This window comes from Hevea brasiliensis, chromosome 1 (genome assembly GCF_030052815.1).
Source record: "Hevea brasiliensis isolate MT/VB/25A 57/8 chromosome 1, ASM3005281v1, whole genome shotgun sequence".
Taxonomy (NCBI): domain Eukaryota; kingdom Viridiplantae; phylum Streptophyta; class Magnoliopsida; order Malpighiales; family Euphorbiaceae; genus Hevea; species Hevea brasiliensis.
The window spans coordinates 94,478,726-94,506,592 of NC_079493.1; the positions used below are offsets into that span (position 1 = coordinate 94,478,726).

The following is a 27,867-nucleotide window of genomic DNA, read 5'->3' on the forward strand; positions in this document are numbered from 1 at the left end:
CGTACAACAGCAGAAAGAAAAAAAAGGAGAATACATGACGCCAATCCAAATGCTCTTTTCTTTTCTCTTTCTTCCTCCAAGCTGCGCATACTTCCTCTTCTTCTTCTTCATCTTCTTCAGCCTTCAACCTTTTGATTATAGCTCACTGCATACGAATCTCCTTCCCTACTCATGGGTTGCTGTGAATCTTCATTTCTAGCTGAAAACCACCCGGAAAAAGACCACACCAGACAATCCCACCCTCATCAAAACAACCCATCACCTTCTGTTCTTCTTGACCCTACTACTGGAGTCCCATCTTTCTGTGAATTCTCCTTCTCTGACCTCAAAGCAGCCACTAACAACTTCAGCTCTGATAACATCGTCTCAGAGAGCGGTGAAAAGGCCCCCAATCTTGTATACAAAGGCCGCCTTCAGAACCGCCGCGGGATCGCTGTTAAAAAGTTTACCAAGATGGCTTGGCCCGATCCTAAGCAGTTTGCGGTATCTTTCTTTCTTTTTGTTTAACTTGTAATTTGTTGGCTTATATGGTGGTTTGATTGTATTTGTGAGGTGGGTTTTGACTGCTAATTTTCTGCGTTTAGGAGGAGGCATGGGGTGTGGGGAAGCTGAGGCATAAAATGCTGGCCAATTTGATAGGGTACTGCTGTGATGGAGATGAGAGGTTGCTTGTTGCTGAATACATGCCTAATGATACTTTGGCTAAGCATTTATTTCATTGTATGTATAATTTATTTATTTATTTTATTTGATTTGACAAGTTTTGTTCAATTATTGATTATATTGTTCTTGCCTTTATTGTTGAGGCCTGCTATCTTTACCGGTTGGCCTCATTTATTTTTGAATTGATTATTTGGTTGATGATTTTATCGGTTTATTTCTATAGCCTCCTTACACTCCCAATTTGTTGCATTCTTAATTGTTCTTCAAGCCTTTATGGATGTGCCTTGAAAATGCCTGGGTAGCTCCTAGAATGCTAAATTTATTATCTGAGTTGGCATTTTATTTATTTATTTTTGTGTTGAATCTCCCTCATCATGGTATTGTGCAATATCTGATGAAGAAAGAATGAAATGAAAACTCACATTTTATATTTTATTTATATAAATTGATTGAGGCCAGTGTGTTAATGATTTATTGTCTCTGTGTTTCTTTTCAGTTTGGTTTGATTCCTGAGTTATTCTGATATTGAAATTGTGTTTCCAATAAGGTTAATGCTCCCTTGGCTATAGGTTTCTTTGGCAATCTGACGGATAAATGTTAAATTATTTATTACCATTCCTAAATAACTTTTGCATCATTTTGATGTTTGTAATTCTCCCTGCGCGGGCCATTGTCTTTTCAATTTGCTTATGAGTAGCTTCTTCCAGGTGTTGTAATGTGGTAGGTTTCTTTGGTTTTTCTCCCTTTACTATACATGTTCAGAAAGTAAAAGATATCATTTGCAATGGTAGGATCATTCTATTGTTCTTTTTCTTGTGGAGTGTTTTCATTGACATAGGCTTGATATACCTAGTAAATTTCTATGTTGTATTAACTAAACAAGGGAGTTTTATAATATGTTCAAGCCAGGAGGTGCGTATACAAATAACCCGACAAAACTCCAGAGACAAAATGCACTAAATTGGTGACTAAACTGAAAACAAAGAAAAAAAAAACAAAAAACATAGGAAGCACTAGCTTTTTCATAGATTTCTGCTTTTGCCTTTTTGTGACATTAATCTCAAAGCTTGAAATTCTGATGTTGGCATCACCTACTATCTCTTTTCTGTTGTTACCTTTTTCCAGTGAGTTCAGGCATTCCTGTCCATGGGATTTGAGAATTAAAACCCTGGGTTCTTACCCTTCACATTTGCAACAAGCAGAACCCTATATGTCGCTCAATCAAAATTGATTTCCTGGTCACCATTTTTAATTTTCTTGATAAAACTACCATATCATATATACGGTCTCTGGATTCCTCAACTCTTCTCAAGAAACAATAAACCTTTCCTGAAAAGTTTCATTAGAGAATTGCTGTCTTTTATTGTTAGCCTGTTCTTTACACTACAGCTAGATACATGCAATAAGTGTTTGTTTCAAAATGGCTTTTATGGACCAAATCAAATGGTACCAATATCACTCAAGTGCCTTCAGAATTGAAAACCCCAGTTTACTAGGCAACTATTTCCTCAAATGTTGCATGTTCCATATGTTAGGGTAATTGTATCCTGAAACTTCAGCGTGTAACTAATACTCTATTGACTGAGAGCTCCCTCTCTATACAAAAGAGGATCCAATTGTCATGCCAAAAATATCATCTGCCCATTTGCAAACAATATGCTGCAAACATACCCTTGTAGTGTCTCTCAGACCCCTAATTAGCATCTGATCCCAATGGCTATTGGTTGAAACAGAGATAATTCAAAAGTTTTTATTGCTAAGGAGGTATAGATCAATCCAGGGCACCTGGAATGGATCTCAATCATTTACAATTTGAGTATTTTCTTCTAAAATTTTGTTCTTTTGATTCTTATATGTTATAATTTTAACTGTTTTATTCTATTAAATGGTCTCTTAAATTGAAGAAATCTAGTCTATAGTCAAGTATCTATTCATTCTTCACAGGGGAAAACCAAACTATTGAATGGGCAATGCGATTAAGAGTAGCCTTCTGCATTGCTGAAGCCTTAGATTATTGCAGTTCTCAGGACCGACCATTATACCATGATCTGAATGCATATAGGGTTCTCTTTGATGAGGTATTTCTTGTCCATGGTTTGACAAGATTTTTTTTTTTTAATATCATGGCAATTTTTCTGATTATTTCATAAGCATTAATTGTCCATCCGGGTTGATTATCAATTTCAATGAATGGATTTTGTAGGACGGAGATCCACGCCTTTCATGTTTTGGCTTGATGAAAAATAGTAGGGATGGGAAAAGTTATAGCACAAATCTTGCCTACACTCCTCCTGAGTACCTAAGAAATGGTAACAGCAGTCATTTTGTTTAAAATGTTTTATGTTCTCATTTATGCTCCAGTTTCTCTTCTCAAGTGTTTGCATATATTCATTTCCTTGGAAATTTGTATCAACTATCAAACTGGATCTGACTCAGGTGTATCTATTTTATCCAAGTTGCATTTACTGTAATACCATTTCTTCTGATTGTCCTCAGTTATATATCTCTCACCCTTTATTTTTTGGTGCTCTTCAATCAAGTTGGATATATAAAAAAAAATGTGTATTTAAAAAAAGGGAAAGTGAATAAAGATGTCAACAACTCTGGAATATTCATTCATTTCAAAATCACTAATGTTGTTGGAATCCATGCCTTTGTTAACCATAACCAGATTGCTTTCCCTATGGGAACTGTCACATGTACTTCATAATTGTACTTTAGTTTAGGATCCTATTGAAGGAGCGGAAGCATGAAAAACATAAGTTTAGATCATTGAAATAAAAAATTTTCATCTTGGGTCACATGCATCATGCAAGATTCATTTTTATTTATTTGATTACAATGATAAACAACACATTAAAACTCTTTTAATATGTTTTTGGATCTATATTTGCCATTTAAGATTTTAGAATTAATCAGATTAATTTTAGAACTCTAGATTAGATCAAGAACAACTCTGCCTAAGTAGCTTGCGCTTAGCCGGTCCCAAGCCCGGATAAAGGAGGAGGGTTGCGGTAGGTGACAACCAGCGTTCACCGAAAGAGTGCAGTGAGAAATATGCAAGGGTGTAGGGCGTTCACCGAAAGCGACGGGCCATGCCGGTGCTCGGGTGTGGTGTTAAGTGAGCAAGGGTTCCCACATCATGGACGGGTGTGGGTAAAGAAGTTAGTCCACAGGACAGATAGTAGAACAGATAGTGGAACAGAATACAAGATAGATATAGAAAACAATAGAAGATATCATAAAAGGAGACCAATTAGGAAGGAGCAGGATAGGAGGAGGATCAAGGTTGGTACTTGGAATGTTGGATCACTTACAGGAAAATTAATAGAGCTTATGGATACTTTGGAAAGGAGAAGGGTGAATATTGCGTGCATTCAGGAGACTAAATGGGTAGGAGAGAAAAGTAAGGAAGTTGGTAATTCAGGGTACAAACTGTGGTTTACCGGAAAGGAGATAAACAAGAACGGAGTGGGCATAATCATAGACAGGACATTGAAAGACGCAGTAATAGCTGTGAAAAGAGTAGGAGATAAAATTATACTAGTAAAGCTAGTATTAGAAGGAGAAACAATAAATATAGTTAGTGCTTATGCCCCACAAATAGGACTAGACAGTGAGAGTAAACAAAGGTTTTGGGAAGATATGGATGATTTAATGGAAAGCATACCGAATGAAGAGAATGTTTTCATTGGTGGAGATTTGAATGGACATGTAGGAAGTGATAGACAAGGTTATGAGAATGTTCATGGAGGTTTTGGTTTTGGCAGTCGAAATGAGGAGGGAAAAAACATCCTGGATTTTGCTATGGTATACGACCTAATACTAGCAAATACCTACCTTATAAAAAGAGAGTCACATTTAGTGACTTTCAAAAGTGGGCAACATAGAAGCCAAATCGACTTCCTCTTAACCAGGAAGACAAATAAAGCTCTATGCAAGGATTGCAAGGTCATTCCAGGAGAAGCTTTAACAAGTCAACATCGGTTGGTGGTCTTGGATGTTAAGTTTAGTAACAATTCAAGTAAGGTCAGAAGAAATAGTGTAGCTCGAACAAAGTGGTGGGAGTTCAAAGAAGTAAAGCAAGTGAAGTTCAAAAATGAGCTTCTCGAGTCCGAAGTATGGAAGCTGGATATGGAGGCTAATGATATGTGGATACAGATGGCATCAAAGATTATAGAAGTAGCTAGAAATGTACTTGGACAGTCTAAAGGACATGGACCATCCTCAAAAGAGAGATGGTGGTGGAATGAGGAAGTACAAAAGGCAGTGAAGAGAAAAAGGGAATGGTATAAGAAATTACCTAAATGTGATAATAATGAGGCATATGAACAGTACAAGATAGCAAATAAAGAGGCAAAAAGACAATTAGTCAAGCAAGAGCACAGGTCTTTGAAAAGTTATATGAGAAATTTGGAACTAAAGAAGGGGAGAAAGATATTTATAGATTAGCAAGGAGGAGAGAAAGAAAATGTCAAGATCTGAATCAAGTTAGGTGCATTAAGGATAAAGAAGGAAAAGTGTTGGTGAAAGATGAGGACATTAAAGAAAGATGGAGAAATTATTTTAATGATCTCTTTAATAATAGTCAAAATGGTAATAGCGTGAACATAGACTATAGAACAATAGAAAAGAATGTGAATTATACTATAAGGATTAAATCTTTAGAAGTAAAGGAAGTACTTAAGAGAATGAAAGTGGGTAAAGCCTGTGGACCTGATGAAATACCAATTGAAGTGTGGAAGTGTTTGGGAGATATGGGAGTAGCATGGTTAACTAAATTATTTAATAAGATTCTAAACTCAAAGAAAATGCCTGATGAATGGAGGAGGAGTATTTTAGTACCTATTTTTAAAAATAAGGGAGACATACAGAGTTGCTCAAACTATAGGGGAATTAAACTCATGAGCCATACTATGAAGTTGTGGGAGAGAGTTGTGGAGCATCGACTACGTCATGATACTTCTATCTCTCTCAATCAATTTGGTTTCATGCTCGGTCGTTCAACTATGGAAACGATCTTTCTTATTAGAAGCTTGATGGAGAAATATAGAAATGTGAAGAAAGATCTACACATGGTTTTTATTGATTTGGAGAAGGCTTATGATAGTGTTCCAAGAGATGTCTTATGGAATGTGTTAGAACAAAAAAGGGTATCTATTAGGTACCATACAAGTATTGAAAGATATGTATGAAGGAGCAACTACTATTGTGCGCACAGTGGGAGGGGACACAAGAGATTTTCCGATCTCAATTGGATTACACCAATGATCAGCCATAAGCCCTTACCTTTTTACATTATTTTTAGATGAATTGACGAAACATATACAAGAGAGTATTCCTTGGTGCATGTTGTTTGCGAATGATATTGTTCTAGATGAGACACGAGAAGGAGTCAACAGAAAGCTAGAGCTTTGGAGAAGTACTTTAGAGTCAAAGGGTTTTAAGTTAAGCAGAACGAAGACATAATACATGCATTGCAAGTTCAGTGAAGGCCAAACTGGTGATAGGGAAGGAGTTAGTTTGAATGGAGTGGTACTGTCCCAAAGTAATCACTTTAAATATCTAGGCTCAGTTCTTCAAGTAGATGGGGGATGTGAGGAGGATGTTAGTCATAGGATTAAAGCAGGATAGTTGAAGTGGAGACGTGCCACGGGAGTTTTATGTGATAGTAAAATTCCCAATAAGTTGAAAGGAAAATTTTACTGTACAGCCATACGACCGGCTATGTTATATGTTAGTGAGTATTGGGCACTGAAAAAGTCGTATGCGTCTAAGATAAGAGTTGTAGAGATGAGAATGTTAAGGTGGATGAGTGGCCATACTAGACTAGATAAAGTCCGTAATGAGAGTATTAGAGAAAAGTTAGGAGTGGTGTCAATTGAAGATAAGTTGAGAGAAGGGAGATTGAGATGGTTTGGTCATGTGAAGCTTAGACATACGGAGGCTCCAGTTAAACAAATAGAGTACATCAGGTTAGAGGATAGAAAAAAAGGGGTAGACCTAAATTGACTTGGAGGAGAGTAGTACAACATGATCTAGAAGCATTACACATTTCTGAGGATTTAACCCAAAATCGTTTAGAGTGGAGAAAGCGAATTCATATAGCCTACCCCAAATCTTTGGGATAAAGGCTTAGTTGAGTTGAGTTAAGTTGATATTAGATCAATAACAAGTGCACCAACCTCTTGATGCACTGCAGTGTGTTTGGCACCTTTGGGATGCGTCTTTAGGACACCAAATGTTGTCCCTCTAGCTTGTCTACACCAAGATCACCTATGGCAGCCCTTGAACAGCTTCTAAAACTTTTTCTATGAATTAGAAAAATCAAGTTTTGCCTTTTGAGAGATTACAGATGTAAACAAGATACTAGAAATAATTTCTAGTATTTTTAATTCAAGAGATTGATGGCTAATATCTTTGAATTGATGAGAGATGAAAAAGAAGAGAGGGGAGATGTTCTTTGGGTGGCTGCACCAAAGAAGAACAGCAGCCTACACGTTTTACTCTTTCATAACAACACTTATATAGCTAGGTCATCACTTAAAACCCTTGCCATATGTCACATTCTGATTGGCTCTAGGTTTAATTGACCCAATCACATTGTGCCAAGTGTCAAACCTATATTTAATCTTGATTTTAATTATCTTACATTATTAAAAGACATATGACAAGCTTATGTGTAGTGCCATGTATCATCATCTCATGGTGTCACATGTCACCCTGTGAAATGGCCAAAATACCCCTTTGTCTTAATTTTGAGTTCTCAACCCAAAATAATTATTTCTCTTATTCTAATCAATTTATATCAAATATAAATTAATTAATTAATCTCTATTAATTAATTTTCTCATTAATTAAATTCATTTTTAAACACTTTAAATATAAATTTAACTTATACTATACATCCAATAATCTAGATTTGGTTTCAAGCCATGCTAGGGACTTTGCAATCTAATTGCAAACCAAACCTATTTAATTAATCAATTAAACTCTTTAATTAATTAATTAAATCATATTTAATTTGGTGATTACTTGTGCATGTGTGTGACTTACGGTTCATCACTAATTGGCAATGAGACATGATATCAACTCTTAATATCATCAGAACTCTTTCTTACCATAAATGATTTCTCTAAATCATTTTATGCACCTCATAGACCATGGTTAACACCTAGCATAGCATGCCATGGCCACCCAATCAGTAATAAGGTTTACCTTAAATGAACCTATAATCATATGTTACCATGCACTAGAATCTCTCTGTTACAAAATCCTAACTCAAGCTGGAGTCATGGTTTATGTCAAACCCTATTTGCTATGAATATTATGTTCTCTTTTAATTCCAGTTCTTGATTAAAAGATTTTTTCATCAGAAACTTTTTTCTGATTAAATTTATCTGTCCTGGCCAGGAACTTGAAACATCAAGAACAATTAAATGAACATAGGATTTTATCCCTATTTACTTAGAGGAACTGATTCCATCTTGATCAACACCTACCTCCATATATAACTAGTAGGAGCCAACACATGCCCATATACCCATATACAGTACAAGTATGAAAGCAGTATCAAACTCAAACCACCTATATACAAGATAACTGTGATATCTCAGATCTAAAGATTATATGCACTGATGTGATTTATGACAATACATTGATAAGAGTAAACTCCATGTGCTTGTCATAAATGTCACTGGTTCGACCTACTTATCATGTACAAGTGCCTATCATGTTTGTTATATGGCATGAGACTCACCATTCCATCTTATTTATATCTCATATAAATAACTTGGGAACAAACATGAATACAATCTTTCTGGATAAGTCATGTCCTTATTGTGAGATATCCTCGATTGTGAACCTATTTATGATACTTTGTGCTAGAAATACTGTTACTCATATTCTTAACAACTTAAGAATAGAATTTCTAACAAAATATCAATGGACCTTTTTTATTACACATAAATATATTATGTAAACGAAAAATTGAAAATGCCTTTTATTAATAAAACATATACAAGATACATACTAAATGATATGCTCTAGGGCATACTACTAACAATCTCCCACTAGCACTAGAGCCATTCATTACAATACCTTAGACCCATCTTCTTAAGATGTCGGTCTAACTGAGCTTGTGACAAAGGCTGAGTGAATGAATCAGTTGGATTTTCAGCTGATGCTATTTTTTGCATGGCTACATCGCCTTGTCCAACTATTTCTCTGATAATGTGATAGCGCCTATGTGTTTGGATTTCTAGTGAGATCGGGGTTCCTTATATCCAAACAACTTCTTTTGTAGCATCTGATGCAGCAATATACTCGGCCTCTGTAATGGAACCAGCAGTCGTACCCTGTTTGGAACTCTTCCAACTAAATGCACTTCCTTTACAAATGAACACAAACCTAGAGGTAGACTTTCTATCATCGATATCTGATTGGAAATCAGAATCAGTATAACCATTCAATTGCAAGTAACCACCTTCATATATCAAGAATAAATCCTTAGTTCTTTTCAAGTACTTAAGGATATTCTTGACAACTATCCAGTGTTTCAAACTTGGATTGGATTGATACTTGCCAGTCAAACTAATAACATATGCGATATCCGGCCTAGTACACAACATTGCATACATCAAACTTCCAATAGCCGAAGCATATGGAATCTTGGCCATTTTCTCTCTTTCTTCAGGTGTCTTTAGAGACATCTCTTTAGAAAGGTGGATACTATGTCTTACTGGTAACAATCCTATCTTGAAATCAAGTATGTTAAATCTCTTTAACACCTTTTCAAGTATAGATTTTGGGATAAATCAATTATTCTTTTCGCTCTATATCTATAGATGCGAATCCCAAGAATATAGGTTGTCTCCCCTAAGTCTTTCATGGAGAATGTATTTGACAACCATGCCTTTATAGTTGTCAACATACTTGTGTCAATACATATTAATAGAATATTATTCACATATAAGACAAGGAAAGTGATGGCACTATTACTAATTTTCTTATATATACATGGCTCATCCTCATTTTTGATAAAACCAAATGACTTGATGGCTTTATCAAAACGGATGTTCCAACTCCTTGAAGGTTGTTTTAACCCATAAATGGATTGCTTTAGCTTGCGCACTTTGGAACCATATTGGGATTCAAAATCCCTAGGTTGTTCCATGAAAATGTTTTCTTCAATGTATCCATTGAGAAAAGCTGTTTTGATATCCATCTGCCAAATATCAGAATCATAGTATGCGGCTATTGCTAATAGAATTCTAATTGATTTAAGCATGGCAACAGGCGATAAAATCTCCTCATAGTCGATTCCTTGCTTTTGGCGAAACCCTTTCGCTACTAGCCTTGCCTTATAGGTCTCTACCTTTCCATCGGAACTAATTTTCTTCTTAAAAATCCATTTGTTCCTTATAGGTATAATACCTTCAGATGGGTCAACAAGATCCCAAACTTGATTCTTATACATGGAATCAATATCGAATTTCATAGCATCAATCCATTTTTGAAGAGTCTATATTTGATATAGTTTCTTCATAGGCAAGTGGATCATCTCCATGATCTTCTTCTTCATGAGTAGACAACTCTTGTTCTTCTTCATGAAGGAAACCATATCTCATTGGTGGGTGAGATACCCTGGTTGTTCTACGAAGAACAGCTGTAGATGTTTCATCAATAGGTGTAGGTTGACTAGATGGGTCTATATCCATCTGATCTGTTGGTTGGTCAGAATTCTCCAATTCTAACTTTATTTGCCTTCCTTTGCCTCCTTCTTGAACAAACTGTTGTTCAAGAAATGTGGCATCTCTACTTACCACAACCTTTTGTGATGTAAGCAAATAAAAATAATATCCAAAGCTATCTTTTGGATATCCAACAAATCGACCCTTTTCTGATATGGTTTCCAATTTATCAGTGTTTAGATTTTTGATATAAGCTGGACAACCCCAAATCTTAACATGCTTAAGACTTGGTTTTCTTCCATGCCATATCTCATAAGGTGTGAAAGATTCTAATTTTGATGGAATCCTATTCAGAATATACCAAGCTGATTCTAATGCAAATCCCCAAAAGGAGATTGGCATATCAGTATAGCTTATCATATTACGTACCATATCTAATAGGGTACGATTTCTCCTTTCAGATAAACCATTCAACTGTGGTGTTCCTGGAGGAGTCAGCTGGAAAACAATGCCGTGCTCTCTCAAGTATTCATCAAATTCAGTACTCAAGTATTCACCTTTACGATCTGATCGAAGAGCTTTAATACTCTTTCCTGTTTGATTTTCTACTTCAGATTTAAATTCTTTGAACTTTTCAAAGGATTCATATTTGTATTTCATCAATTATAAATACCCAAACCTTGATTTATCATCAGTAAGGGTAATAAAGTAATGAAAAACACCTCTAGCCATTTCTTTAAATGGACCACTTACATCACTATGTATCAGCTCCAAAATATTTTCAGCTCTTAGCCCTTGTCCTACAAAGTGTGATCTAGTCATTTTGCCCTGTAGGCAAGATTCACAAGTTGGAGTTGGCTCAGAGTCCAATGAGGATAAAATTCTCATTTTCTCCAGTTTTGTAATCCTATTTTCTGCAACATGATCTAACCCTAAGTTCCAAATATATTTTGAACTTGTGTTGATTTTCATCATGGCATTGCATTCTTTTAGATTGCTTGCATTAGATTTGTATTTAACATTATTATCTAGATAATAAAGTCCATCATACATATAACCCGAACCAACATATTTATTTCCAAAATAAATATTGCAAACATCATTTATGAACTGAAGTTCATAACCATCTCTAGTCAAACTAGATATAGAAATGATGTTCTTAAAAGGCATCAGGTACATGCATAACCTTATTTAAATACAAAACATGTCCACACATGTATTAAGATCTAGATCCTATGGCTAAGGCTTCAACAGTTGAACCAATGCCAATTTAGAGTCTAATATCTCGTTACTGCAAGCTGCTACTACTTGCTATACTCTGAGCAGTTCCTATTCCAGTGCCCATCCTGCTGGCAGTGGAAACACTTTCCTTTGCTTTTGTCAGCTTTGATATTTGTTTTTCTGTTTGGCTATCTTCTTGGAATATCCTGGAACTTGAGGTTTCTTTTTCTAATTGCCTTTTTTCTTGTTGGACTTTCCAGCAGAAGAAGATGTAATCAAAGTTACTTTTTTTCCTTTATTGCCCGGCATATTCTTTTGGGCAATAACTAGCATGTTGAGTAAACCAGCCAAAGTGCATTCCTGTTTAGTCATATGAAAATTTGTCACAAAATTACCAAATGACTCAGGAAGGGACTGAAAGATCAAATCCGTCTGCAGTTGGAAATCCATGTTAAAGTCAAGATGTTCCAGCTGCTCAATCAGCCGAATCATCTTATGGACATGATCCCCAATGTTCTGTCCCTCAGACATCCTCATGCGGAATAGCTGTCTAGATATCTCATACCTAGCATTTCTGCTGTGCTCACCATACAACTCTTGTAGGTGAAGGAGGATCTCACTCCCACTCTGCATGTTCTCATGCTGCTTCTGTAACTCATTACTCATGGAAGCAAGCATGTAACATTTAGCTCTCATATCATGCTCCTTCAACTTGTCCAAAGTTTCATGTTCCTCTTGAGTGGCCTCTGGAGGTAAGGGACCAGGAACATTTGAGTCTAGAACAAATCCTATATGTTCAAGGTTCAGGACAAGTTTCAAATTTATTAGCTAATCAGATAAATTAGCTCCTGTCAACCTATTGCGATCAAGTATGTTTACAAGGATATTGGATGGTGGTGATTGTGGTGTGTTCATTATTATAAGAAAATTAACTGAGAAAAATAACCAGATTAATTATTAAATGTATCATGTATTTAACCAAAATGATTATGGTCTTTTAATCAAATTGGTCCTTCCACTAACTTAGCGAATCCTACACTTCCAAAGTAGAAAACGGAAATCCTAGTTGGATGAATTTCTAGTGGGTGATTGAATTCTTATAATTCTATTGATCATCATCTGGTACATCCATTATTGGAATTATAATAAACTATAAGTGAGCAACTCCTTGCCCATCACATCTCATGTGAGGTTCAATCCTTTACCTAACCCCTAATCCTCAAAATCTCAGGTACATCCATTATTGACTTATCTTGCATTAGTCAAGTTGATCTCATTGAGTCAGTAATTATGAAAATAATTTTAATGTCCTCAGGTACATCCAATATTGCCTACCTAACCATTTACATATTTACAACATCTCATGCTTAACAATTATTCTTAAGAAAATCTCTTAAATTAATTGCATCATATGCAAGTATTTAAAATTTCTTAAAATAATTGCCTCAATGGAGGACCCATGTTATAATTATTTTAATTATAACATATCCAACTTAATCATTTGTTTGGAAGATTTTGTGGTCGTCCTAATTACTATTAAGGTCTCACTTTGCACATTATCCATTTAGCATGCATATATCATGTACTTGCATACATTCCCATACATCTCATGCATTCATGGATAAACAGTAAATATGGTATAATCATGGACTTTTCTAAGGGATTCAATTCTGAGCCATCAAGAATTGAATCAGGGCATTCCTAGGTGCATTTCATTCATTCATATTACAAGAGTTGCTGAAGGAGTACATAATCAACACTTGATATTGAATTCCTCCCACTGGTCCCACCAATACTCTTGACCTCCTTGATCTTCTTGCAATCCAATTACGTAGTAATCCTTGGCATACCAAGGCGAATTTACAAGAACTAAATAAATGAAATTACAACCCAAAAATTATTACAACCTTAATAATACATGCCCAAAAATAAATTAAAATAAATTAATTTAAATTACAACCCAAAGAAACATAAAAGAAATAAATCCAATCACATTGGTATTTTATAGTCCATGATCATCCATCATGCATATCACTATTTAACAATTAAATAAAACATACATACTTAAATTAAATTGAATATCTCATATTCAACTTAAAAATCCAGATTTGAATGTGATTGAAACAAATTTAAAAATTCAGATTTGAATCACATTCAAACAAATTTAAAATTCAGATTTGAATCACATTCAAACAACTTTAAAAATTTAGATTTGAATCACATTCAAACAAATTTAAAAATTCAGATTTGAATCAAAATTTAATTGTGTGATTAAAATAATTAATTAAACATTTTAATTAGTTATAGGATGAACCTTAGAACATGTAACAATTGCAGATTCCAAGGCCAAACCTTGCGCACCACCTTGGAGACCATTGATGGTGTTCATCACCCAAGCCGCCACCTTTCTTGCAACCAGCAATGGATCTATCATCTCATGATTATACCACACAATTAAATCATATAATCAACAATCTAAATAGCAAATATAGTGGCTCTGATATCAATTAAAGGAGCAGAAACATGAAAAACATAAGTTTAGATCATTGAAATAAAAAATTTTCATCTAGGGTCACATGCATCATGCAAGATTCATTTTTATTTATTTGATTACAATGATAAACAACATATTAAAACTTTTTTAATATGTTTTTGGATCTATATTTGCCATTTAAGATTTTAGAATTAATCAGATTAATTTTAGAACCCTAGATTAGATTAAGAACAAGTGCACTAACCTCTTGATGCACTGCAGTGTGTTTTGCACCTTTGGGATGCGTCTTTAGGGCACCAGATGTTGTCCCTCTAGCTTGTCAACACCAAGATCACCTATGACAGCTCTTGAACAGCTTCTAAAGCTTTTTCTATGAATTAGAAAATCAAGTTTTGCCTTTTGAGAGATTACAGATGTAAACAGGACACTAGAAACAATTTCTAGTATTTTTAATTCAAGAGATTGATGGCTAATCTCTTTGAATTGATGAGAGATGAAGAAGAAGAGAGGGGAGATGTTCTTTGGGTGGCTGCACCAAAGAAGAACAGCAGCCCACACGTTTTATCCTTTCATAACAACACTTATATAGCTAGGTCATCACTTAAAACCCTTGCCACATGTCACATTCTGATTGGCTCTAGGTTTAATTGACCCAATCACATTGTTCCAAGTGTCAAACCTATATTTAATCTTGATTTTAATCATCTTACATGATTAAAAGACATATGACAAGCTTATGTGTAGTACCATGTGTCACCATCTCATGGTGCCATATGTCACCTTGTGAAATGACCAAAATACCCCTTTGTCTTAATTTTGAGTTTTCAACCCAAAATAATTATTTCTCTTCTTCTAATCAATTTATATCAAATATAAATTAATTAATTAATTAATCTCTATTAATTAATTTTCTCATTAATTAAATTCATATTTAAACACATTAAATATAAATTTAACTTATACTATACATCCAATAACCTAGATTTGGTTTCAAGCCATGCTAGGGACTTTGCAATCTAATTGCAAACCAAACATATTTAATTAATCAATTAAACTCTTTAATTAATTAATTAAATCATATTTAATTTGGTGATTACTTGTGTATGTGTGTGACTTATTAGGCTCATCACTAATTGGCAATGAGACATGATCTCAACTCTTAATATCATCAAAACTCTTTCTTACCATAAATGATTTCTCTAAATCATTTTATACACCTCATAGACCATAGTTAACACCTAGCATAGCATGCCATGGCTACCCAATTAGTAATAAGGTTTACCTTAAATGAACCTATAATCATATGTTACCATGCACTAGAATCTCTCTGTTACAAAATCTCAACTCAAGCTGGAGTCATGGTTTATGTCAAACTCTATTTGCTATAAATATTATGTTCTCTTTTAATTCCAGTTCTTGATTAAAAGATTTTTTTATCAGAAACTCTTTTCTGATTAAATTTATTTGTCCTGGCCAGGAACTTGAAACATCAAGAACAATTAAATGAACATAAGATTTTATCCCTATTTACTTAGAGGAACAGATTCCATCTTGATTAATACCTACCTCCATATATAACTAGTAGGAGCCAACACATGCCCATATACCCATACACAGTACAAGTATGAAAGCAGTATCAAACTCAAACCACCTATATACAAGATAATTGTGCTATCTCAGGTCTAAAGATTATATGCACTGATATGATTTATGACAATATATTGACAAGAGTAAACTCCATGTGCTTGTCATAAATGTCACTGGTTCGACCTACTTATCATGTATAAGTGCCTATCATGTTTGTTATATGTCATGAGACTCACCATTCCATCTTATTTATATCTCATATAAATAACTTGGGAACAAACATGAATACAATCTTTCTGAATAAGTCATGTCCTTATTGTGAAGTATCTTCGATTGTGAACCTATTTATGATACTTTGTGCTAGAAATACTGTCACTCATATTCTTAACAACTTAATAATAGAATTTCTAACAAAATATCAATGGACCTTTTCTATTACACATAAATATATTATGTAAATGGAAAAGTGAAAATGCCTTTTATTAATAAAATATGTACAAGATACATACTAAATGATATGCTCTAGGGCATACTACTAACACCTATCACATCATATTTCTATGGTAGTGGTTGTATATTTCCCTAACCTTCTCCTGAAGCAAATAAAGAAAGAAAGATGATTGATAGAGTGCAACTAGAACAAGGGAAGAGGAATTAGAAGTTAACTTTGGAATTTTCTGTTGTGCTATCTCGATTACCTTAGCAACTGATGTCTCTCAAACTGCATATACTGAACATAATTGCGTAAAGTTGATAGTTAATGTTAGGGCATTAAAAAAACAGTGTGCTGAGTGAATGGCTTGTGAATAGTTTTGATAAAAGTTGATAGTTGGTGTTCCTTTATTGAGATATATGGACCAATTTAAACACAGATTTAGGCTTGTTTAATAAATGAACCAAACCTGAATATAGGTGAGTTTGGCTTGATTATGTTTGTGAATGTGTTTGTTTATGCTTATTTATTTAGTCATTTAAGATTTGAAGAGAGTTTTTTCATTAACCAATTTCAGATTGCTTAAATCATAATTTTGACAATAAATATGGCTCTAGATTATAGTGGGACCATTGTAATGATTGGTCGTAGATCTGAAATGGAGTTCTAGAATAAAGGATATTAGCTATAAAACATAGGACCCTGATCAATGAAAATAGAGAGAAGGAAGAGTAATGGATGTGTACTCAGATCCACATCATTTGTGAAGAACTGATGAGTTTGAGGGGGCTATCTTCCTCATATGAAGGGACAGCTCTCCTCTTGAAGCATGAAACAAGGCCTCCATGGCCTTCACTTGGAGCTCATTTTAAAATAAAGGGATAATTACACTAAGCACTTCTAATTTTTGGCATTATTATAGATTGAATCTCATACTTTAAAATGTTACAATATCAACCTTAACATTAGTTTGAATTTCAAAGGCTACTTTGGTTGAATTATCTTTTTGAAATTTCTCTCAACCCATAATTCCTGCGCTGCATGCTGTGTCAAGTATGTGTGAGAAATCTTAGAGGGAAGTTCTAGATATAAAGTTAAATATTTTTAGTTGTAATTCTTAGATCAATTATTTTTGTATGTAAAAATTGAAAGTATTCGCCTTTCCGACATAGTAATTGTGTTTCTAAATCAATTATTTTTACAATTTCATGGACAAATGAATCTTAATTTGAGAAAAGAAAATCCAATGAAGATATTAATTGCTGTAGTTTATAAAGTTCATGATTGACATTGTAATGTTTTAAAGCATGAGGTGCAGAATGTGATTATTCCTTAAATAAAAAAGTGCATACTGCATAAGTGATAGTATATTAGTTCACAAATTTTTTGGGCTCTGAGCTCTTTTTAGGTATGGAACTGAGCCTCAGATTGGCTATATTTTAGGTTGAGCTGTGTTCAGGCTAGAAAGCTGAAGCTCATTTGGATCTGAGCCAAGTTCAAGTGTAGGAATGAACCAATATTGACCAAAGAAAAACTGGACTTGGCTCGTTTAATGCCCTACTCAATATCTTGGTGTTTCAGTGAACTGATGAGTCTTGGTATAACTTATATACGCGATTGCATTCTGTAAAAAAGACAATGAAGCCATTCAAAATTTTAATTAGTTTGAGAACTCTTTATCTGCCGCATAGTTGACAAATTTGCAAATGTATTAAAACCACTTTTGATGTTGATGGCTACTCTGTCAACTCTAGATTGTGTCATGATATTCTCACTAAACTGCTTTTTACATATACTTAGCCTTCCAGGTTTAGTTTTTCCTAAGAGAATGGAAAACTTAGTATTTGCTACAACCTATTTATCATATTAGATGATGTTTTTGGGGCGTGGTATTCACTTATGAGAATGATTTGATTGTGTTTTTCTTCTTTTGTTTAAAATGAATTGCAATAACCATTTCAATATGCATGACTAACTCTTTTGCTGGAATATTATTGTGGAAAAATAATTATTTATTTCTTCAAATTGTGTGATTATTTTCTTGTTTGTATTTGACTTGATGCTTCTTTTGTTAGGAAGGGTCACCCCTGAAAGTGTTATTTACAGTTTTGGTACCATTCTTCTGGATTTGATAAGTGGAAAGCATATCCCTCCAAGTCATGTAAGTCGCATATGTTTTGGTACCATCATGCAAATTGAAATAAGAGGCCATGACCTTAAACAAAAATTTGCCATTCAAATGGTTTTTTTCTTTTTTCTTTTTAATATATAAAAGGATTTTGAATAAACTGCAAACATGATTGTAGATGAGCTAAGTGTTCATTAATGATTTGGCTTGTTTATTAAATAAGTGGAGCTGAACTGAATGTAATCTGTTCTCGTTCGTATCTATCTATCTATGTGAAGTAAGTAAATCCTTTCAAGAGTTTGCCATGTGGCATTCCTTTTTTTTAGTAGTGATGGAGCTTGATGATAGTATTTGGAGGGGCCAAAGAAAATTATATAATAATTTATTAACTTTTTATATTTACTTATAACTAGAATTTATATTTTATATTTATACATACAAAAATATTTTCATTCTAAACTATTACACTTGAAGAAATTCACCAAGTTATTAATTCAATCTATTTTATTCACTGCTTTTCTAAAAAAGTTAGCAAAATTTATTTTAAAATAAAGTAAAAATAAACATTTTTTATTTAAAGTTGAGAATGATTGATAAACAAAAAATATTTATTAACTAAATTAACATGAAATAGTAAACAATATTTAATTGTGATTTATATTTACTAATAGATAGACTTTTAAATATAATTGTAAAAATTTCTAATTAAAAAACTTAGAGGTAGTAGAAAGGCATGGGCTCCCTTTAGTCCCCATGTAGCACTGTCCTTGGCTTTTAGTTAAATAACTCAAAACTAAATGGTATTGATTCTACATACATCCTATCTTGACTTTCTTGAAGCGAAGCATTTTACTTGAAGTTTCAGTGTGAGCAAAGGTATTTGGACTGTAATCTTGGTGCTTCACTTTGGATTTAATTGTGGCAATATTTGTAGTTTTATGTGATAAGTGAAATAACTAGGTAAATGGGTTATTAACATGCAGTTGAATCTTATTTTACATCTTTGTTGATATCTTTCATGATATTTATGAAAGGCAACCAGCATAAATGACAAATGGTTAATTTATCAACATTGAACATGGGTAATATTTTGCATGATCATTTTGATGTCCATCCTTCATATGTCATTAAAGGACCCTATTGGTCTTTCAGGACTTGTATGTATAACATAAGAGTTTCATGCAATATTGATATTTCTTCAGTTTTTGTCTATTTTACAAGACAATCTTGGGTGTTGATTTGGTGACTCTGCATGTATACAGGCTCTTGATATGATAAGAGGAAAAAACATAAATCTGTTAATGGATTCACATTTGGAGGGAAATTACTCCAAAGAAGAAGCAACTGTGGTTGTTGATCTTGCCTCTCGATGTTTGCAATATGAACCCAGAGAACGGCCTAGTATGAAGGATCTTGTTGGAACACTGGCTTCCCTGCAAATGAAACTCGATGTAAGAGATTCAAGTTTTCTCAACCATTTTGTTTTCTATTAATAATCAATTCATCTGTTGTTGTTCCTTTATAATAGGCTAGTAAGTATTTTTTTGTTGTCTTTTGCTAGATGCTATTAGGGAATACTGGTTTACATTTTATAATTGAATTGAAGATTGCATTAAAAACCCATGAAACATCACCCAATATCTACATGAGAGAGAAAAGAAATGGCAGCTAACGAATGATCTTTGTTGAGAATTATGGGCCGATGAGTGACACAAAATTAGGCTCCCATCACCAAGATGGCCTAAGCTAATTTGGTTTGGTTTGCCTATACTTGTATGCGTTTTAATTTTCTTGTACACTACTAATGTGCGACTTGTTCCCACAAGCGATATTCCAACACTCCCTTTTAAGTGCAACTGGGTTCAAGTCAAGCTTGTAGGGTCTCATAGGCCTAGTTGTCACTTGCCATTGCATAGGTTGACTGTCTAACTTGGGTTTAGCTCCTCTTGGCTCTGTCCTCAAGGTCTAGCTCGCTGGTTAGGCCATGGATCCACTTGAGTTTGGCTTGCTGGGGCTTAGCTCATTGCTTTAGCTTGTTGGGGCTCGGGAATTTATGGCTGCTAGGCCTGATTGCTCTGATACCATGTTGAGAATTATGGGCTAAGGAGCGTGAATATCAAACTAGTAGGGCTATACACTAAATTGGGCTTCAAAATGGGTTCGCAATTACCAAAATGGTCTAAGCCATTTTGGTTTGGTTTGCCAACGCTTATATGCCCTTTAATTTTCTTGTACACTACTAATGTAGGACTTGTTGCCACAAGCAATAGTCCAAAAATCTTATTGTGAGCATATTATTTGTCAAGGTTTGGCCTTCCCCTCTAAAGACAGTGTTTATCATTCTACAAAAAATTCTGACTGTTCTTACTTGACATTGATGGAAACCCATGAACTGGAAATTAATGTGTGTAAACACTGTCTTAAATGCCGTGTCATAGTTCTTGATTGAATATGAGATTATTTACTCCATAAGGTGTATTAATCAAGGAAATCTCCTTTTGAATTTGAAAACCCAATCCAATGAGTCAAAAGACAGATGCCAATGACCAAGTTGCATTCTTTAATACAAAGTATTGCAATTATTTCTAATGAAAGTAAGATGTAGGGATTGTTGCAGTATTGGAAGAAGATTCATTTTAAGGGAGACATACAGAGTTGCTCAAAGTATAGGGGAATTAAACTCATGAGCCATACTATGAAGTTGTGGGAGAGAGTTGTGGAGCATCGACTACGTCATGATACTTCTATCTCTCTCAATCAATTTGGTTTCATGCCCGGTCGTTCAACTATGGAAGCGATTTTTCTCATTAGAAGCTTGATGGAGAAATATAGAGATGTGAAGAAAGATCTACACATGGTTTTTATTGATTTGGAGATGGCTTATGATAGTGTTCCAAGAGAGGTCTTATGAAATGTGTTAGAACAAAAGAGGGTATCTATTAGTTACATACAAGTATTGAAAGATATGTATGAAGGAGCAACTACTATTGTGCGCACAGTGGGAGGGGACACAAGAGATTTTCCGATCTCAATTGGATTACACTAAGGATTAGCCATAAGCCCTTACCTTTTTACATTAGTTTTAGATGAACTGACGAAACATATACAAGAGAGTATTCCTTGGTGCATGATGTTTGCGGATGATATTGTTCTGATAGATGAGACACGAGAAGGAGTCAATAGAAAGCTAGAACTTTGGAGAAGTACTCTAGAGTCGAAGGGTTTTAAGTCAAGTAGAACGAAGACAGAATACATGCATTGCAAGTTCAGTGAAGGCCAAACTGGTGATAGGGAAGGAGTTAGTTTGAATGGAGTGGTACTGTTCCAAAGTAATCACTTTAAATATCTAGGCTCAGTCCTTCAAGTAGATGGGGGATCTGAGGAGGATGTTAGTCATAGGATTAAAGCCAGATGGTTGAAGTGGAGACATGCCACGGGAGTTTTATGTGATCGTAAGATTCCCAATAAATTGAAAGGAAAATTTTACCGTACAGCCGGCCGTAGTGAGTGTTGGGCACTGAAAGAGTCGTATGCATCTAAGATAAGAGTTGCAGAGATGAGAATGTTAAGGTGGATGAGTGGCCATACTAGACTAGATAAAGTCCGTAATGAGAGTATTAGAGAAAAGGTAGGAGTGGTGCCAATTGAAGATAAGTTGAGAGAAGGGAGATTGAAGTGGTTTGGTTATGTGAAGCGTAGACATACGGAGGCTCCAGTTAGACAAGTAGAGCACATTAGGTTAGTGGATAGAAAGAAAAAAAAGGGGTAGACCTAAATTGACTTAGAGGAGAGTAGTACAACATGACCTAGAAGCATTACACATTTCTGAGGATTTAACCCAAAATCGTTCAGAGTGGAAAAAGCGAATCCATATAGCCGACCCCAAATTTTTGGGATAAAGGCTTAGTTGAGTTGAGTTGAGTATTCATTATAGAATTACGAAGTTTAGATTTTTATTGTTTAGAAATTCTATTATTATTATTATTATTATTATTATTATTATTATTATTTAGGAATATTTATAGAGTTATATTAGGTTTAGTATTTTATCTAGGAAGTTTGAGTTTGTTTTAGTATTCCTAATTAGTTAATAGTAGGATTAGTTTGTAAACCATGAATAGCTTTGATAAACTATGAATACCTATGTCTAGGTATTTTATGAGAGAGATTATAATGATATCATTGTTGACCATTAATAAGATTTTAGAATTTTTTTCCTCTTCTTTATTTGCGTACTTGTTAGAAATTTGTTTCTTTACTCTTTGAGAATGTGTTTCTGTACTAGTTCTAGATCAAGGACACTTGTGTTATCTAGGATGAAGTTTATTCAGTTGTTTATTTATTTATTTTGTCGCTTTAGGTGGGATGAAGTCTGCATACATGTCTTTTATGTTTCATACAGTATGAAATTTGCATTTTTTTCTTATTCTTTTTATTTTTTTTTAAGCTTTATTGAAATTAATTATACCTTTTTTGTATAGAGAAATAAATAATCTCACTATTTGTTTTTTTTTTTTTTTTAATTTTATGGATTATGGAATTAAATTTGCTCCATCGTGCTTCATATGGGATTAAATCCACTACTTTTTTTGCACCCTTATATGGTATTCATACACACTGGCTGCAAGTGCAGGAGTTGCTCAAGTACTATAGAAATAGATATTATTCCCTCGAAGAGTCGAGTTTTCAATTGAATTTTGATTTAAAACAAACTTTGTTGAAAATTGTATTTTAATCAAACAATTTAAAGAAATTGGGAATTTTGAAGTTTAAAATATGAAAATACAAAACTCAATGTAAACAATTAACTAATTTAATAATTGACTAAAATTAAGAAAACAAGATATTATTAATGAAAATTGGTAAATGAGATTAGCAAGAGCACTTAAAATTAAAATTCCAAATAACAATTGATAAAAAGACAATTCTGGAGTTAGGGAGGGGTTCATATTCAAATCAATTTGGGATTTTTACTAGCTAGCCCGATTCATGAATTTATGAGTTTAAAGGAGATCAATTTTAAAATCTTTTGAAATTTCTTTCGAGAAACAAAAAGTTTCTTAGTTGATAAGATCCTACTTTTGCGGTATTTAGATCAGCTAAAACTTATTAAAATCTTTAATCAATCTATACAAATCTTCTTAAACCTTAATCTATTTCTAGATATAAGATAATTAAGTCAATTTCTTGATTATCTATCACTTGATTTTCTCCTTTCGATTCTTCAATTAAAGATTAAAAACATTACTTAATGGGATCCTACACTAAGTATGTCATTAAACACACAGGAAATGAATTAAATCTCATAAAAATTATAAAATCTGAACTAAACTAGTTCAAATCCACAAAATAACTCAAATATTATATCCAAATTCCAGAATCTTAAGAAACTACTCATAATCCATGTTCATACAAGAGATTCTATATAAAAAAAATGAAATAAAACATGAAAAATAAACTAAAATTGAAAAACCCGATGTGTGGCATGAGGAAATGGTAAAGAAGGCAAATCCAAGGTTACTCGACAAACATGGTGTGTTGCCCTTTTCTCTTTCTTGTTTTTTCAAAATCTTTCTTCTAACAGTAAAAAATGATGTAAGGAGGCTTTTATATCCTCTGACAAAAACCCTAGAATAGGCTAAAAATGGAGCTTGTTTCAGGTCATTGCACGTGTAAATTGTCACATTAGATGAATTCAATAAAGTTGCATGGCTGTGCAAGTGCTTGTGTAGGATTATGTAGAGAATTAGGTCTGAGAAGGATGGGCGAGGATGGACTTGCATGGCCAAGTAGGTCCCTGTGAAACTCCCAGCAGCTTTTGAGCAATCGTTCATATTGTTGCATGAGCAGTTGCATGGCCATGCAAGAGGCTATGCAACTTTTGGCAACTTTGAACAATTTTCAAATTTCTGCATAAGTGGTTACACGACCATATAGGAGGCTATACAACTTTCGGTGTGTTTGAAATTATTTTTTGAATTTTTGTATAAGCAGCTGTATGGCCATGCGGGGTCCTGTGCAACTTTTGGCAACTTTTGACAACTCTATTTTTCTGGATGCAAGTTGCACGGGCTGAGCAGCTCCTTGTGCAATTCTCGGTGGCCACTAACTTCAACAATTTTTGCACTTCATTTTTGGCATCTTTTTGCTTAGAATTTACTCTTCACACATGCAATTGACTCCTAAATCTTCAAAGGCACCATTTAACCTATAAAACAAGAAGAAATTCACAAATTAAAACTAAAATTAACAAATATGAAAAACTAATTAGATTAGCAATGAAATTAGCTAAAACTAATCAATAAAAGGACAAAATGACTATAAAACTTAAATAACTATATAATATGCAAATATTAAGTACGAAGTTCACTGTTTTGGTCTTCATAGTGATCAGCTCCATTTCTTTCATGTGTTAAATGGGATTAAGCGACGCCTTTGTAATTCAGTCTGCAACATTTAGCATGCCTTGTATAGGATCAAGCCAACTTCTGTTTTATTTGTGTAACTATTCATATGGGCATAGTTATCAAATGGCGCGCCTCAGCCATGCCTCAGGCTCAAGACTCACCAGGCTCGAACCCTATGCGCCTAGTCTTGCGCCTTTGTTCCAGGTACAAGGTTCTAGAAAAGCATGCCTTCTTTATTTCCATCTTTAGTGAGGACTTTCATTGGCAAAAAGTACTACCACTTAACCTTAATATTTGTCGATCTACAAGAATCCTATATTGGCACACTAGGAAGTTTTTGGAAGTAGTATTACTGGTGATAACTAGTCATCAAACTAGCACACCCAAGATCACAAACCTCCTATATTTTCATTTTCAACACTACTACTCTATTATTATCTTTTTTTAAAAAAAAAGTTACACCTACACCTATTTCAAGATATATGCCAAAGGAAAAAGGAAAAACATCACATTTATTTGACTTTTATGGATTTTTTTAGTTTTTTTTTTTACTTTTGCGCCTCACCTCTCTCAGGCGCGCACCTGCGCCTTGCGTCTAGGCTCCAGGACCTCTTAGCGCCTTAGTGCGCCTTGAGCCTTTAATAACTATGCATATGAGGTCAGGGCTTTATGTGTGCATGTGTACGCACATTTTGCATAGATAAAGTTTAGACCTTTGTGATTCAAAGTCCACATTGCTGTTTAAGGGATGAACATGAAATTTCCAAAATATATACTCATGAAATAGGGTGTGGTATGTAGAATTGATGCCTATGGTTTGAGGAAGATCAATTTACTGTCTCTTCTTGTGTAGACACTAATTACCATTATTCTGATTTGCAGGTTCCATCCTATGTAATGCTTGGAATTTCAAAAGATGAGGAAACCCCACCTACTCCTAGGCGCCCTCTTTCCCCAATGGGTGAGGCCTGTTCACGGATGGACCTCACAGCTATTCATCAGATCTTGGTTATGACACACTACAAAGATGATGAAGGAACGAATGAGGTCATTGATATGGATAAGAACAACTTGTATATTTTTATTCTCTAATGTTATGTTGTGAGGTTAACTTGATGTGGTTTGGTCCAGTTATCTTTCCAAGAGTGGACACAGCAAATGAGAGATATGCTGGAGTCAAGGAAGCGAGGGGACTTTGCATTCCGTGATAAAGATTTTAAAACTGCCATCGAATGTTATTCCCAGGTATGCATGAGAAGTTGACCAGATATTCATCCATATCTTTCATGCTGTAGGTTATTTACTAGGTGGCTCTACGACACCGAGTATTGTGGAATTTTCTGCTTCCTGAGCATAGATACATATTCTTAAAAATCCTGCCCTTTTTATTTCCTATTCCACAGCTCCATGCCATTGGTTATCTGTTGTTCTATGGACGTTCACAACAGATGCAAGAAATTGCTTCATTTTGTTTTCTTTATTGTTTTGGTTGATTTGACTTTGACTGAGGTGGGAACTTGAGACTGTACAACCTAGAAGACAATTTTAGTGCCACTGAGCTAAATTGATTGGTCATTTTGTTGTCTTTCATTGTACTTCATTTTACATTTTTTTTTTCCTTTTATTCCTTTTTCCATCCAAAAATTTACAATGTTTCCTTTTGCAGCTCATAATTTTGTATTAAGTTGTAAAAGTTGTCAATTTTTATTTTATTTTTAAACATTTATATTTATAGTTTCATACGTCATTTTAGGTCGTAAGCATCCTCTTCATTTACCTTTGCGTTATGCACACAGGCATTAACAAGACACAAATATATACGAGACGAGGACACTACATTCGAAAAACTTGGAATCATTAATATATTTTACTTTGCTTTGTTTCATTTGCAGTTCATAGATATGGGAACCATGGTTTCCCCTACTGTTTTTGCACGGCGCAGTCTTTGTTATCTTTTATGTGATCAACCAGATTCTGCCCTTCGAGATGCAATGCAAGCACAGTGTGTATATCCAGAGTGGCCCACAGCCTTCTATATGCAGTCAGTTGCTCTTGCCAAACTTGATATGCATAATGATGCTTCTGAAATGTTAAATGAAGCTACTGCACTAGAAGAAAAGAAGCAAAGAGGTGGGAAAACATCATGAGAATTATTAATAAAACCACACACCGAATGCATTGTCAATGAGTCCAAGCCAAAATTTGTGTAAAATTTGAGCCCTGAATTGATTTTTTTTCCAAAAAAAAAAAAAGAGAGAAATGTAATGTAGACAGACTTGTTGCATTAATGCATGAGTAATTTTCCCTGTTTGTTGGGAATTAATTGAGCTAGCTATGGGTTATGATGATTTGATTGTTCTTGAATGCACCTTCCTGCTGATTTTCCTCCACTTTCTGCCCATGGGATTGGGGAGGCAAAATGCCGAAGTGTGATGGGCTATGCAATGGGTAGTTATTATTATTATTATTATTATTATTATTACCTCAATTGCAATTGTTACCGCAATAATAAATTTGAGAGTGGAAGAACTGAAAGCACCACAATGCCTTCCACTTTATCTTTCCAATTTACTGCTGAAAAGAGCATCCTTACGCACTTGTATTCTGCTAGAAATGCTCAGACGATTGCACACCAGTACTGTTCTGGAAGTGTTGCATCAAGAACACCAATACTGTTCTGGAAGTGCTGCATCAAGACCAGCAAACATGCCTAGCTCTTGTGCTTCTCTAGAATGCTCAAGCACACAACTCACCTACACATTGCTCATCCTAGAACCTGTGCTCTCTATGTAATGCACACTTTCTTGTAAGTGCAGCCTCAATAACCACCTCACGTGGTCTTCCAATTGTCTATTAGTGAATGATTTAAAATGATAAATCAATTAAAATCTGCGTGCTAGCTGACAAGATTGTTGGGCAATTGAAAGGCAAGATCCGCTTCCTTTTGACATCGCCATGTTCTGCCATATAATGAATCAAGCGATTAATTTAAGGAAAATGCTTGGTGCATTAAAAAAGTGCTTATAACTTAGTTGTGCAAATGAAATAAAATGTCCACTTTATTCCCAAGTCATTTAGCCAAGTCATTTAGCCCTAAATTAATTTGGTTTCTCTCCAAAATTATTTCACTTCAAAATACAACCAATCATAATTCTCCTTTTCTTTGATTAATCAGCTCTCACTAATCTATTAACCAATCAATAGCTTCCGCTAATCTCTTAACCAATCATAACTCATAAAAA

General features: G+C 34.3%; 1 protein-coding gene across 1 annotated transcript; it reads left to right on the forward strand.

The window, feature by feature from the left end:
* LOC110666771 (serine/threonine-protein kinase BSK1) lies at positions 1-26,973 on the forward strand. The gene is made up of 9 exons (XM_021827367.2): positions 1-483; positions 585-720; positions 2,608-2,741; positions 2,867-2,972; positions 18,166-18,251; positions 19,481-19,669; positions 25,508-25,672; positions 25,757-25,870; positions 26,518-26,973. The coding sequence occupies exons 1-9, from the start codon at positions 172-174 to the stop codon at positions 26,770-26,772; spliced, it is 1,497 nt and encodes a 498-aa protein (XP_021683059.2). The 5' UTR covers positions 1-171; the 3' UTR covers positions 26,773-26,973.
* The last annotated feature ends 894 nt before the right edge of the window (positions 26,974-27,867 follow it).